This window comes from Petaurus breviceps, unplaced genomic scaffold (genome assembly GCF_028583685.1).
Source record: "Petaurus breviceps papuanus isolate PSGF00001 unplaced genomic scaffold, PetGlider_PUasm1.0 91133, whole genome shotgun sequence".
NCBI classification, from domain to species: domain Eukaryota; kingdom Metazoa; phylum Chordata; class Mammalia; order Diprotodontia; family Petauridae; genus Petaurus; species Petaurus breviceps.
The window spans coordinates 7,849,343-7,865,185 of NW_027187419.1; the positions used below are offsets into that span (position 1 = coordinate 7,849,343).

General features: G+C 42.6%; 1 protein-coding gene across 3 annotated transcripts in view; it reads right to left on the reverse strand.

Annotated features, from left to right (window-relative positions):
• Window positions 1–15,725, reverse strand: part of DIXDC1 (DIX domain containing 1) — a 65,717-nt gene extending 49,992 nt beyond the window's left edge. For 2 of the 3 annotated variants that reach the window (XM_069080421.1, XM_069080420.1), the window contains exon 1: window positions 6,729–7,149. In XM_069080421.1, the coding sequence (XP_068936522.1) occupies window positions 6,729–6,788 (60 nt within the window). In that variant the 5' untranslated portion in view covers window positions 6,789–7,149. Of the gene's footprint in view, window positions 1–6,728; window positions 7,150–14,006; window positions 14,139–15,504 lie in introns of those variants that run through there. The other variant, XM_069080422.1, reaches the window with a different exon arrangement.
• Between the last annotated feature and the right edge of the window lie 118 nt (window positions 15,726–15,843).

The window sequence follows — 15,843 nt, forward strand, 5'->3', positions numbered from 1 at the left end:
TGTAAATAACTTCCAGAGCTATACATTCAGTGCTCTTGTCTCTCCTGAGCTCCAGGTCCTCCTCACCAGCTGCTTGTTGGATGCTGCAAATCGAATATCCCCTCAAACACCACCACCTACCTGACCCCAGTATCAGAAACTCAACATGTTCAAAACAGAACCCATTATCTTTCCCCCAAAACTTACTTTTCCAATTTCCTTATTTCTGCTGAGGGTATCCTTCCAGTTACAGCCTCAGCATCCTTCTCAACTCATGCTCTCTCACACCTCCTCTCTACTCAGGTCCTAAAGCTTGTCTATTGCTGCACCTCCACAAGCTCTCCTGAATCCTTCCCCTTCTCTCCACTCATTCGTGACCAGGATGTAGCAGTGACCATGACTCATCACCTCACACCTAAAATGTAAAAGCCTTTCCATAGGTTTCTCTCCCTTAAGTTTCTCTCTTGTCCAATCTATACTCAACAGCTGCCAAAGTAAAATTCCTAAAACAAAGGTCTGACCATGTTGAACCTGTGGCTCCTTATGACCTCTAGGACAAAATGCAATGTCCTCTATTTGGCATTTAAAGCCTTTAAAACCTGGCTCTAAACTACCTTTCCAGGGTTATTATACATCACTCACTTTCCCTCACTCCTTGGTATGAACACCTTGGCCTTCTTGTGTTCTTCATGCTCCATCTCAGTGTTGCCTCTTAGAATCCTTCGTTTCCCTCCTATATGAGGCCCCTCTTGATCCCTTTAGCTACCAAGGTCTCTCCTCCAGGTTACTGCCTACTAATTTTGTATAGACTCATTTACATACAGGTTGTCTCCCCTGATATAAGCTCCAAGGCAAGGATTACTTCATTTTTTTCTTTGTGCCATGTTCCTGGTATACAGCGGCTGATTAATAAATGCATATTGAATGACTGAAGGAGAAAAATCAGGTAGAAGAGAAGCTTTAGAGGAAAAGATAAGGAACAGGCTCCCTTTTCCACGTGTTGAGTTTGAAGTGCCGGTGGTATCCACAAGAGGAGATTTGATGTAGTGAGGAAGGCATCAAAGAACACAAGTTCCAACACCAGCACCACTGGCTCTGCCACTTTGTCAAGTCACACCTCAGTATCCTCATCTGTAAAATGGGAGTGACCACTTATACTACCTGAGGGAGTTGTGAGTAAAATGTTTTGTAAACCAGAAAGTGCTATATGTGACTTGTTATTAATAATAGTCTTATAATGGTATTCGTAAAGGAGATATCTTAACCATCACCAAACAAAAGTGAGGCAACTCTAAATATAGGTGTTTTTGAAGTTCTACTGATGGCAAACTGTCTGCTGACATGTGAGTCCCAAGTATCACCAAAATTTCAGTGGTTATACCAACTCATCTCTTCGGCTTTAAGGCCTCTACAACCTGGTCCCAGTTTTCCTGTCTGGCCTCAGTGTATATATCTTCCCTTCCTGCACACTACAGTCTAGCCAAAATGGCCTGGGATGCTTTCCCTCCTCATTTCTGCCTCTTAGAACCCCTTACTTCCCTCAGGACTCTGCACAGACACTTCCTTCTTCGCGAGGCCTTTGCTGATCCTCCCAACTGCTGGCTCCCTTTCTCCCTAAACTAACACGTATGTATTTTGTATTCATTCTGAATGTTTCTATGTGTGTACAATTGTCTCATTTGATCAAGTGTAAGCTTCTTGGGAGCAGGGACATTGACACTAAAGCCTTTGAATGCTTAGTACCTTACATCATGTATGTATGTAAAAGTGCTTAATAAATGATTGTTGATTGATCACTTAACATGGACCTAAGGAAGCCTTTTGTACCAGTTCAGATTGTATTCACTGTCACTATCATGATATACAATAAGAGAGATGGAAATGCTGGCAAGATTCCAAGACAGAGATTTTCCAGCTAAGTGTCAATTTGAATCATTATATTCCATTTAGACCCCTGCTTTGCCCTCCACTATTCTAACTGGTCCTGGGAATCTTCTCCAATATCCTTTGCAAAACACTTCTGTCTGATCTGGGACACAATGGCCAGGACTGCCAGCCACAATACGTGAAGCATTACCAGCCTGTATACTGCCCTGCTGAGCGGTACTTGGGAAACAAGAGATTCCTATCACTGCTGTACGTGCCTGGCCAGCCCCATCGCTTACAGAGAATGAAATAAAGCTGTTCGGTAGCTTCCTGCCAGGGAGCATCTGTTTTCCTGGCACCAGCCCCTGTGGGAATGGAGCCAGTGGGCCTGGGTGGGGAGCGGGCATGTCAGTTTGGTGAGAAGCAAGAAAGTTGGGGAGAGCGGTGCATATGAACACCAAAGACCCATCAGACTTTTAAATTTCTACAGCAGAGTAGTAAGAGGACACATTCTTTGTCAGAATATCAGGACTGTCTTGTTGGCCGAATGTTAAGAGCCTTTCTACCTGGAATAAACACAGGACACTTAGCACTTAGGAAAGATGCTTACTCCAGCAGCTGCTGCCTCCAAGCCCCTACTCACACTAATTTTATTTCCCCTTTATGGGGCTGAGACCAGACACAACTTCTCACTTTGCTTTGAAGAGGCCACAGAGGCAGCTGGGACTTAGTAAAAGATCCATATTGCTCTCCTCCTTGGGGAGAAACCTGCTAAAGAAATTCTGCCAGCCCATATGTAAAGAGAAGGAAGTTCAGCCAATAGGAAACTGCTTTACATGAGCAATTTTATTAGTGAGTGAGAAAACTCTCTGCTCCCTCTGGCTAGATATGGGTCCGTTCAGGAGTACTCTTACCCATAAGCAAGAGCTCTAAGCCATCATATCTCTCCCACACACATACCTTTCCCCCTAATATATTGCTTTGAGACACTTATTTTCCTTAGCAAGTGTTGATGAGGTGAACACTGCCTTAAGCCTGTTGACTTTGGGGTATATCTTATATGCCACACCAGGAGGAAGGTTGGTAGAGGTTGCCTGTCTACAAAACTAAGCTGCAGTCCTATGTGTGTCTTGTAGCACATATGCCAAGAGCCTGTCTAAGAAAACTCACCTTTGAGAATATCACTTGTGGAAATCCATGTTAACAAATGAACCACCATATTCACAGAAACACACAAATAATTTATGTGACAGAAAAAGCAAAAAAGTCAGTATTGCAGCAGGAATCAAATGGGGGAAAACCTGACCTGGTCAGGAGCATGGTAGTTAAGAAAATGATCAAATCATCTAGACCTGCAGGGTTTGGCAGCTTCCCACCAAAATAAGTGGATAGTCTACAAAGCAAATTATCTGTATCGGTGGAGAAAAAAAATGAAAGGCAGGACTGGCAGGGATAATCAGAATCTCTAGGTCATCAGTCTATTGGAACTGGCGCCATAGTTCTGTTTTCCAATGCAGGAAATGTGGCAGAATCTCAGTTTGCCATGGGGAGTGGCCCCATGGTCTGTGCCAGTACAGCAGCTGGGTGAAGGAAAACCTTGCCTCTAAGGGCAGGCTTCTCGTGGAAGTAGCAGCAGCAGCTTTTCCTTCCACCTATATTAATCGTCACCTTATGGCCCTGCTTTGGGTGACGATTTCCCCTGTCATGAAGAGTGAGATCACAATCCCACTTTAAAGCAACTAGGTGGTGGGGGACAGCTTTAGATGTGTTTGGATCATCTCCAGGAGATGACTGTGTATGTATTAAATGGAAAGAAGTATAAGCCAGGGTACTACTGGCCCAAAGGACACATCCTGAGTGTATATTAAAAAACTCTAGAGTTTCATTTTCAGAGTCAAAAGACCATAGGAAAGTTGTTAATTAACTAAAAAACCAAAAGCCTTTGCTGTTCTTTCTAAGTGGAACTGACCTTAAACAAACCTAGATAGACAGGATTAATTTACATGTTTTTTTTTCTAATGTGTCTGGAGAATATTGCCATAGTTACACAGTAGCTCCTAGATTTGGGTGTTCAAAGACTTGCGATCATCTTTCACATTACTTATTTATTTTTAACATTGTTTTTTATTGTTTCATTATTGTTAATTTTGAAGTTCCAAACTCTCTCCTTCTCTTCAACCCCTTCCTCACCCATTGAGAAGACAAGCAACTTTTTATAATCTTTTAACTTTTAGTTTCTCAGAGATACTGAAGTGTGGTCTTGACCCTAGGATCTTAGTTATGCCCCTTTAGTATGACTGCATAGTAAAGAATGAATGAGATTTCAGCTGTGTTTCACTCCAGTTGATGAATGGGTTCAAGAGAGGACTGTGACATGGTCATGTAGTGGCAAATAGAAGTTGTGAACTTGTCAGGGCAGCTAAATTTGCTAGGGATCTGACAAAGTAGGGAGGATGGTCATAGGTCAAGATGGAAGTAGGAGCCCTGTAGGAGGAATGAAAATGCATAGCTGTGTCTTTACTACATCTATAAGGACTCCACCATCTATCTACCAGAAAATAGACTCCTTTGCCCTTCTCTTTGCCTATGTGTTAACTAGAGGACAGAGGCCATTGACAGCACTACAAAGGCACTAGAAAGATGGACAAGTCTATGTGAATCCCTGACCCTCTTGATGGAAGGTCTGGGAATAAAATAGCAGTGATTAAAAAATATGAAATTTATATGATTAATAATAACTCATGCCCACTATTGCCTAGATATAAAGAAATGATCCATACAAATTTAAAAACAACATTTTTCATAGATATCACCATACCAAATACCCCTAATCTCTTAAGATATATGCAATGAAAAGCTATTAAAATATAGAGAGGTAGAAGAAGAAATCAGACCCATATGGGAACAAGATGAAATATATATCATCTCTCTCCCCCTGTCTGCTACTAGAATTGTTCCCAGTAGACTTTCAGGGAACCTCTAGAAGAATGATATGACCATAAAAATAATAATTGCCAACATTTCTGTAGCTCTTTAAGGTTCACAAAGAATTATACATACATTATCTCATTTGATCATACACTTGAACATACAGTGCTTCTCTGTGTGTAGTTCAATAGATAGGTTAACAATGAGGTAAGCATAAGGTACATGTTAGAATTGACGCCATGCTTATTTGTTTCTCCCAGATGAATGATATGGCAGTTAGCTAGGGGCGTTGACGGGGAATGTTATCATACATTAGAATTAGTAGGTATATCAGAACTCCGAGTCTCAGACTAAGGGTTCAAGGGGGAGGGAGGTGTCTCAGAAGTGAGAATGAGAAAAGGAGGTGCCAAAGAACACTGCAGTTATTTAAAACTGGTAGCTTTCTATCTCTTCTGTGTTTAAAAATCTTATGTTGTAACTTATCAAAAAGAGTTCTCTTGGCAAGGCTAATGCAAAGAATCAAAGATGTTAGGTTTGGAGTGGGGTTTTTTTGGAATAGGGCTTTGGACCAGGCCCTATTCTTCACTCACCCACTTGTTTCTCTGGCATGAAGCACCAATGCCAGAAATCCAGAAAATTCTGTAGGTTAGGGGAGGCTTTCTTCCCTCTGTGTCCCAAAACAAGACAAGAAAGACAGGAAGGGGCCTTGGCTGGGGAAGGTTTTAAGGAAGGTCAGGCTGCAGAGATTCATAATTGGAAACAGGAATTAAGGAAGGAGGCCTGCTATGCAGCTGTGTCAAGGGAATCCTGGGTATCCCTGTGGGGGCCCCACTGAATGGGGCAGATGAGGGAGATCACACTCAGAAGTAATCATGGTGCAAATGGGATGGAAAAGAGGAAAATAGAAGTCAGAACTTCCTGGTTCTGGAAGGAAGAAAGGGAACTACTGAGAATACCAAAAGAAAACAGATTCCAAGTCCTCTGGGACAGGAAAATGCCCCCTAAGCCTATATTCATATTTCCTACCTTACTCATTGCTGGTTCTGGAGTTTCTAATCAGGGACTAAAAGGGACCCTGTTTCTGTCTAGTAGAGATATCATCATCATTGTCATTATTATTATTATTATCTTGTTTTTCTTATATTTTTTGATGGAAAAACAGTCTGAGGTTAGGTGCCTTTCCTACTATTATTATTGTTTTATATTTAATCAACTGAAAACATTTTGTGAGTAAAATGACTTTATTTATAATTGAACAATAGTATTGGAATGTAGACACATTTTCTGTAGATTCACTCTTATATTTAAAAAATTCATTCATATGTAAAAATGAGAAATACTACTAACTGACATAGAAATGCTTTGAAGTTTGCAAAGTGCTCAACTTACAACTGGCTTACAACTTCCTTAGAGCTCTCCTTTGGAAACCCTATTTTCCAGGCTGTGAAGAAGTCTCCAGATCCAAATGTGCAAATACAGCCGGAGTACCTCACAGGGACCTCTTACAATTCTCACTTGCTTTTTTTGTTCTTTCTACTTTAGCTGAAATTCTAATACCTTAAAATACCGTCCCTGAGTCTGCCTCCCTCTCCCCATCCCCCAAGCCACCATGGTGTCCTCTGCCCAGCTTGACTGACCCTGAGATTTACAGATTCTCGAAAAAATTCAGGGGCACACCTAAGAATGTGTCTGGAGAGAATCTCCAAAGCGAAAGGCTGCCTCTTTGGAGAGGTAATTTCTTAAAACATTGTTCTTCTGAGCACTGGCAAGTGATGAGAAAAGAAACCAGACGATACTTTGGGTTTCTGCCTTTTGTATCACTTTTCCACCAGCCCATCCCCACCAGAGAGTACAGGCTGTGATGCTTTCTAGGCAGAGGATGGAGGTGAAGGGTGAGAGAACCGAGTGGATAGGTAGGAAAGGAAAGGCCAGAAGTGTGGGAAGTGGGCAATTACCTCAGTGAAGCCCTCCTGCAGGACATCCAGGAAATTCCCCCTGGTCAGGCAGGCCAGCATTGTTCCCGCCTTGCTTTTTCCAGGACCTAGTCCCCAAGACCAGTCCTCCTCTTCCTCCTCCTCCTTCTTTTCCTCCTCTTTTCCTCCTCCTCTGAACACAAAGACTCTCCACTCAGTTCATAGGGATCTCTCTAGAGTCCCAGACATGCCACTTACTAGAAACGGAGACAGGAGCCAAAGTGAAGCCTTGCACTGGGCATGCTCATTTGGGGGGCCTCTGGCGGAGAAGCGGGGGAGCTGTTCCTATAGAAACAACTTCAGGATGGAAGGGCCAGAGCAGCCACAACCACAAGGAGAGCCAGGGCGGGCAGCGCCACAGGCCATAGGCCACACACACACACACACACACACACACACACACACACTCACATACACAATGTCAAGGCCATCCACCCTCAGGAGGAGGGTGGAGAAAGAAGTGAATCACAGGTCTTTTTTTATTTTTTTTTCTGCACTAAACACAGTAACCTTTTTTTCCAGATGGGACTGGAGACTGTAAGACTCAGGCACAAAGAGAGTAGGACAGGGGAACAGAAAGACAGAAGAGAATAAGATTTTTTAAAATAGAGTAAAATGATACTGGCAGGAAAAAAATGAAGAGAGAAAGAAAGAGAATGAAAATGGAGGACATTAGTTACTGGTGATATTGGGACCCTGAAGTCTTGGGGAGTTTTGAAAAGATTGGATGGGATCTCTGCCTTAGGACTCCTAGGTCCATGGGATTTAGAGAAGGGACCTGAAAGAGCATCAAGCCTCATTTTATAGGTGAGGAAACTGAGGCACAAGGAGGTAAAGTGACTTATCCCAGGTCTTCGAGTACTAAGGTGGAAGGTCAGGATACCAGCCCTTGTCCTTGGTGTCCCCCTGCTCCCGCCCCTGTATCACACTGTTTCTTCTGGAGCAATGTACCATACTCAGGCTGATTCAGACATCGAAAACAAGGGTTTATATTTTAGACATAGAAAAACAGAGCTCTTGGTAGAGACTCAGGTAAAGCCCATGGAAGTAAAAAAAAAAATTTCTTCAAGTACAAAATGGAATATTGCTTCACAAACACTAAAGCAGCTAATTAGCACATTGGATAGAGCACTGGATTCAAAGTCAGAAAGACCCTGGTTCAAAGCTGATTTCAGGCACTTATTAGCTGTGGGGCCCTGGGCAAGTCACTTAACCATTTTCTGTCTCAGTTTCTGCCTGTAAAATAAGGATAATAACAGTACCTACCTCTCAGGGTTATTATGAGGTTAATATTTGCAAAAAAAAAAATGCTTAGCACAGTGCCTAGCATGTGGTTGATACTATATACATGCCTATTCCCTTCCCCTTTCATTCTCTTCCCTAAAAACCTAGCCTTAGTCACAGTGCCTGGAACATTGTTATCCAGTCACATCCGGATCTTTGTGACCTCATTTGGGGTTTACTTGGCAGAGATATTGGAGTGATATACTATTTGGAAACTGAGGCAAACAGGGTGAAGTAACTTGCTCACAGTCACATAACTAGTAAGTATCTGAGGCCAGATTTGAACTCAGGGAGAGCAGTTTCCTAACTCCAGGCCCAGTACTTCATCTACTGAACCACCTAGCTGCCCTGCCTGGAACATAGAAGATGCATAATAAATGTTTGGTTGATTGCTCATGTATGTTGGTCATTCTGCCCCCAAAGAAAGGAAACACCAGGATCTGAAAGAACTATATTGCATCCTTTGCTCTGAGTCTCATAAAAGTGAACTTTCCTACCAAGGACCACCCAGCTAGTCAGCTAGATAAAGCACTGAGTTAAAGTTGTACCTTGTTCTGGTCCATTTCAATCTCCCCCCTCTCCCCCCCCCCCACCTCCAGCCCCAGTCAGTATATTAAGTAATTTTATAAGTAGCCAGTATACTAGTAGGAAGACAGATTGTGAAGGAGAACCTACAGACCATACCACAGACAAAGGGGCATAACCCGCAAACTATATAACATATTTACCAAAAATCACATCCTAAATTTAGGTGCTAATTCAGGAGAATTTGGCTTTTCTATCAGGGCCTTTTGGTCCTAAGACAGGTAAATCTCAGATAAGCTCCAGATATCCACTGTAAGATCAGCAGAACACCAAATGTTGCTGATAACTTGGAGATGACATGGATGTGTTAACTTTAAAGTTTTACTGACACCTTTGAGATGATTTGGGTATGTTAATGAACTAACCCTAAGGTGCTGGAGATAAGAGTTGGTCTGTTCCCCCCAAAATAAACCCTATAAAAATGAAAGCTCCAGGTCCTGCCCCCAGCCCTCCAACTCCATTGGGTTCATGCCACCCAGCGCCCCCAGCTCTAATTCATGGTTATGTGAGTGATTCTCTGTGCCTCTCCCCAACCCCATCCTCTGTATCCATGTCACCTGCCTCCGTGCCTCTTTTTGTTCCTTGTCTCTGTACTTTCTGTGCTGCTTGCCCCTATACTCTCTGTGCCTTATTAAAACGTGATAGCAGTCTCACTTCCCTCTGCCATTGTGTTCTCTCCCCAAGAGTACCCAAAGGACCAGGCATGCCTGCCTCATTTTATAATTTTGTAAATGAATTAGCAATTCAAGCATTTATTAAGTACTTGTGCCAAGCGCTGTGCTAAGTAAGAAGCACTGGGTCTATAATACAAGCAAAAGGCAAGAGAGTCCCTGCCTTCAAAGAAGGAGTTTCTGTTCTAATGAGAGAAGACGACTTATAGAAAGGAGCTTTATAGAAAGGTTACACGGCCAGTTATTTCTGGGTGTGGCGCTGAGTGTCTGAGCCCGGGATTCGATCTCCAGGTCGTCCCAACACTGGAACCAGTGCTCTTACTCGCTGAGCCACCTGGCCGCCCCTAACAATAATACTTTTAAGATCTATTCCAGCTCTAAAAATTATAATCCTACTGTAAAGCTTGACAGATCTAATGTAAACTCCTAGAGTTGGACTAACAAAATCAGCAGCTCAGGTTTTGGATAAGGATGGCATGGCTGGACAATGGTTCATGTAACAAAGAACCAGAGGTTTAGGTGAATTTCTAACTCATTATGTCAACACCTCACACTGTGCAGAAGAACAGAGTCCAAAACTAAGGAGGTACTGGTACTCTGTCCTGGTTAGACCACATCTGGAGTACTGTATTTCATTCTGTGTGCCATATTTATGAAGAAAGAACATGGACAAACTGAAACACGTCGAGAGAAATGGACTAACATCATTCCTTACTTGTTAAAGGAACTGTGGGTGGTTAGCCTGGAGAAAAGAAATCTTGGGAAATACGAGATCTACTGGGGATAAAAAGCTTGTTAAGGGCTGCCATGCAGAAGAAGAAGAATTAATAGCAAAATGATGATACATATTTATTACAGAAGTTTTGTTTTTCTTTTTTTCTCACTGGGGAGGGGGGAAGGTGAGAGGGAGAGAATCTGGACCCAAAAATAAAATAAATTTGAATTTTTAAAAAAGCATAGCAATAGACAAAAATTGAAGAGAGGCTCAATTGAGCCTCTATCGAGTCCATTGAGATTAAGGACTGTTTTTCACTTGGTGTTTGTATTCCCAGAGTCTAGCACTCCCCTTACACCTAGTAAATTCTTAATAAACACAGATGAATGAACAAATCCAAGTTATCCAAAAATAAAATGAGTTTCACTATAAGTATAAATATTCAAGCAAAGCTGTAATAACTTTTTTTTTTTGCTTTTTGGAGGGGGAAGGCTAGGCAATTGGGGTTAAGTGACTTGCCCAAGGTCACACAGCTAGTAAGTGTTAAGTGTTTGAGGTCAAATTTGAACTAAGGTCCTTCTGACTCCAGAGCCAGTGCTCTATTCACTGCACCACCTAGCTGCCCCTCATTGAACCAGTTTTCAACTAAGATACCGTCCAGCTTCAAAATACTATCATTCTAATAATTCTAATTGTTATTGATAGATAAAAAACATGCATTACTGAGGAGGAGCTTCAATCTCTCAAGCAGGTAATTCTACTATCATAGGGCTACCAAAACTAACTTGGATTTAGAAGAAATTTCAGAAATCATCTAGTCTAACCTATACCTAAACAGGAATTTCCCCAATAGCATCTCCATCAAACAGTCATCTTGACTTGGCCCAATATGTGAAGCAATCAGGAATTCACTACCTCTCAAGGCAACCCATGTCAATTTGGGATAATGTTAATTAAGTAGCTATTATATTAATGGGATAGGAAGATCTTTCCTGTCCATTAATAGGCCTATGTGACCACGTGTCCCCTTTTCTCTAGGAACAGAAGCCATGTTCCCAGGTCTAAAGGTACACAGGTATTTCAGTCACAGCTGTGATATATCCCGAGTCAGAAAGAGCCCACTGGGGGAGGAGCTTGCTCAGGGAGGCTTGCTTACAGGGAGGCTTGCTTGCAGGAAGGTTTTCATAGCTTTTGATACTGAGCCAGTCAGGCACTGAGCCATGAGGATTATGATGCCTTCTGGCTCTGAACCTGTTAGTGGAAAACAATATATACTGGGAGGTTGGTATTTTACTTTGGGAGTTTGCTCATGAGAAGGACCTTTTGATTCCTTCGACGGGACTGTAAGTGGCCATTTGTTAAGAGCCCCCTGACTATTCAGAGGTTTGTGCTCTCCCAATCTGGTGGTGTACATAGGTGGTTGTATTACTTTGTTCAGAGAGTAGGAGTCCTCTCTGTTGAGTCTCTGTGCTAATTTCTCTGCTTGGATTTTCTGCTTATCTGTAATTACAGTAAGACTGTTGACCCCTTTGAAAGTTGTCTTTCTTTTAGCAAAGCAGATCAAAGAACCTGTGCTAGCAAGCCATCCTAGGTGTGTTAGGGTGCTTGCTAATACAGTAGCTTTTCCTACCTGAAGCCAAAATCTGCTTCTTTGCAATTTCTACACAAATTCCTGGTGAAGACAAGAACTACTGTTCTTCCAGTGATGGTCCTTTGATCTTGAATTTGGAACACGATGATATAAGACTAGGCAGAAAACAATCAGCAACAGAGGAAGTTGTTACTGCTACAACTGCTGTCACTTACTTGTGATGAGGTCATTGTGCTTGAAACAACAGGACATTCATCAAGCTAGAACCTGTCACTAAGTTCACAATGTTTGAGAAAAAGACTCATATCAATGTAAATCAGTCAGAATAAGATGTGGGTTAAGTACAAAGGGTTCTCTACAGTAGCCCAAGAGTGAGCTATTAGAGTCTAGGATTAGATCATCCCTATGAGCACTCAGGATGCCTAATCAGGGTAGCCCTTCTGAGGTCTTGCCAGTTGAGCTTTGGCTCTGATCCCATGTCTAACCCTTAAGGGTAGAAGTACTCTTAAATCCCTCCAGTGACATCATAGTCATATATGGGGGGGGGTTCCCCCAAATTGCCAAAAACAAAAGGAAATATGAAGATAGAGGACTATGACCAAATTTGTACAATGATTTGGAGGTAGCAAAGCCAAATGGTATAGAAGTAGCTGGGATTCAACACAAGTGAAGCTGCTCTGCCTGGGGAAGGAGTCAGAAACACATGGGATATAAGGTTTTACCACTATTGTTGCCAAATTACCAGAAATAACTGCTCCTACCACATTTTTTGCAACAAGGCATCCTAAGGCCCCACATATATCGCTCTATATATGACTATATGGGATATTGATATGCCAAATATATACAAATAGTTCATGCTCATTCCTGTCTCTGTGCCTTCAATCATGTTGTTCCCCTATCTAGAATAATGTATTCTCTCTGCTCTGCCTATCCAAATTCTGCAGATCCTTCAAGGCCCAGCTCAAGCATCACCTGCTCCATACATAGCCTTCTCTCATGACTTTAACTCTCATTTTCTCCCTCTCCTCTGAACTTCTACCACAATTGTATAATTTTGCATTTAATGGTCAGCTATGTGATTCTGGGCAATCTCTTAAGCTTTCTGGGTCTCAGTTTCTCCATCTACAAAATTAAGGGGTTGAATTTGATCACCTATAAGGTTCCTTCCAGTTCTAAATCTATGCTTCTCTCCTGTGATGCTATGATCACTACCATTTTGGGCACTGCTGTTTTCTCCATTAGATTATAAGAGCAATGATAATGTCTTTTATTGCTTTTCATCCCCTAGAAGAGCCTAACAAATGCTAAGTGCTTATTAATACTTGTTGAATTGAACACACCTCTCATATAGATGCCTATTGATAGTAGATACAGTCACATTCAGTGTAAGTACTATGTACATCTAAATATATGTGTCTGTATATATGTCTGTCTCTTTGTATTACCAAATCAAATATAAATAGTATTAGGATCACCTATGAGTTTGGATGATCATGTTTCTACACTTCTGTTAGCACAGACAAAGGAGGAGTGACTACACACACACACAAGACACAAGAATAGAAAAAGGAGATAAGAGTAGTAAAATGAGAATACATAACGAAATAGGATATGGTGACAAAGAACAGACTGGTGAGTGAGACAGAATGAGTAGGTAGGTGGGAAAGGAAAAGAAGGAGAATGGTGAGAGACAGGGGGGTGTAGAAAGACAATAATGGAATCACCAGATGCTAATGCTTTATGTAAAATGTACCAAAGCTGATAAACATACTTAATACTACCGTAATTTTTAAAAAGTGAACCACCGGTTATGCTCAGAACAGCTTTCTGGGTGAAAATGAGATAAGAGCAGCGACACCTTGTGGATAATCCGTGTGTGACATCTGAACAAATTCATGTCTCAGTTCACTCTTCTTCTCTTCCCACTTTTAGATCGCCTGGGCATGTGATTTTACAATGTTAATAACACAATTAAAATGAAATAAATGTAAAGCCCCTTCTGTGGAGATTGGGTCATCCTTGAAATTAGTGATCAGATTACTACCAGGTCACTTTTCACCTCATCAGTTCAACTCCCCTTTGAACTTGGTAGACTGAGTCTAAAATACACAGGGATTTTCTCTTTCTTTTTTAAAGTTTTGATTCTGATGAAGAAATGGAACTTTCCACTCTATGCCTGACTTAATGGACTCCAAGCAGTGAAGATAGCAGTACCATAGTCAACAACACAGCAAGCTAGAGAAGATAAGGGATTCTAGTACAAATGTGGGACATTAGTAGAAGGAAGCTGTGTGATTACTCCACCCAAGAGCCTAAAATCTGGTCCAGAGTTCCCCAGATACTGAACTGTACAGAAGACATACACTTCATGATATCATCACACTTATCTGAAGGATGGATCAGAAACTTACCAATGGCTCTCCTGCCTGCAGAGAGTTACAATACCCCATGATCACTGGGGTCCCCATTTTCTGTGGCCCTGGGGCAGCTGAGTCAAGGCCACCCTCAGGAATCAAAGACAAGCAAGAGGAAGAGAGAGGGACCTGTAAAAATAGGGGAAGAGAAAACAGTTTTAGAAACTGTTGCAAGTTGAAATTAACTGAAGACACCTCTCCCAGAAAAGGTTCCCTCACCTTAAACTGAAGGCTGGTTATTTATAACATAAGTGACCAAAACAGGCCTGCTTCATAGAGATTTGAACACCAGTGGCACTGTCATCACCCTATAACCAAGGTTATAATAGTAATAAAGAAGGTTGCAATTCCTGTCTGCTATTTGCCCAAAAAAAGCATCATGTTCTCCCACACCTATCCTTCAGTTATAGAAACTAGATGTGAAAATATCACAGATATTTGAAAGCAGAGCCATAACTCAGGCTGGGTGACCACAATCCAAATAGGGCAGTATCTTGCAGTCTTTTGCTATACAGGAGTGAGCTTTTTCCTAGTAGCTACCTCAAGCAGATGTCCCAGGATCTCCATTTCCCCACTGTAGGATGATATCCTGTCCCCCTCCCCCAACTGGGGGAGTCTTTCATGTTGCTTGCCCCAAGTGTCAGTTGTAGTTCTTAATCTAGGTACAAAAATTCCTAGTTATAGCTTTGTCTGAGTATTTCTAGTTATAGCTTTATACAAACCTCTAAAAAGCTAAGGAGCAACATAAATATGACCAACTCTTGGTTTCTCCCTACTCTTCTCAGCCCCCAGTTTTAATCTACAAAAGCAATATTTCCATTGTGCATCATCATCATCACCATCAATGAAACATGGAATTTCAGCATTTAAAAAAAAACATCTTCCCCCCTACAAGCCCTTTAGTCTGGCAGAAAGACCACACTAGAGCTACTTGTTTTGTGCCCTGGCCCTGTTTTGACAGCCTGCCCACTGCTCAAGGCAATATTATACTCCCAGTGGCCAGGTAGGAATGAAAGAGGTGAATAAGAGTTGGCCCAAAGGAAAAAAGGAGTCTAACATTACCAGACAGGGTGGTCAGGCCTCCAAAGCTCTTAATTAAGTGCTATGCTCTGCCAGATCTGTGGCCTAGAGAGCTCAGAGCCCCCAGAGTCTGGGATAAGGGCCCGCCCTTCTCTCACGCGTGCACTCCTCTCCCAGCCCCTTTTCCTCACTTCCTTCCATCAGAACTTGAGCTCCTTGGAGGCAGAGACTCTGACTTTTCTGTTTGTATCACCAGGCTTAGCACGGTTCTTTGCGTGTAGTAAGCACTTAAGGAATCATTCATTCATTCCCATCCGTGACCAGGCAGGCTCTCCCCTGTCTTTTCACTACCTGGGCATGGGGGTGGGCTGTAGTGCCACCCCGAGGCTGCGGGCTTACCACCTGATCCATGCCTCTTTGTTACTCCTTGGCCCATAACTTTAATTTCCTAAAAATTAATAATGATAAGACTCACACTTCCAGCGCGCTTTAAGATTCACAAAGCTCTTTCCCCACAGCGACATTGTAAAGGAGTAGAGTATCCCCATATTATAGACGAGGAGTTCCTGGGCCTAGCATCCTTCCGGATCTGGTGTCCCGCCTTGCCCGCCCCGTACCTGGGTGCGCAGGGCTGGGATCCCCGGTCCTGGAAGCCCCGCTGGGCCAGGGCCTGTTCCTGACTCGGCTCGGGCCCTGGCTGAGGCTCCCGGAGGCGCGGCGCGTTCCCGCTGCCATGGCGACGCGGAGACCGCCCCTCCCCTCCCCCTCCGGGCCCGCCCCCTCCTCCGCCCTCCCACCCTCTTTCCACATTTTC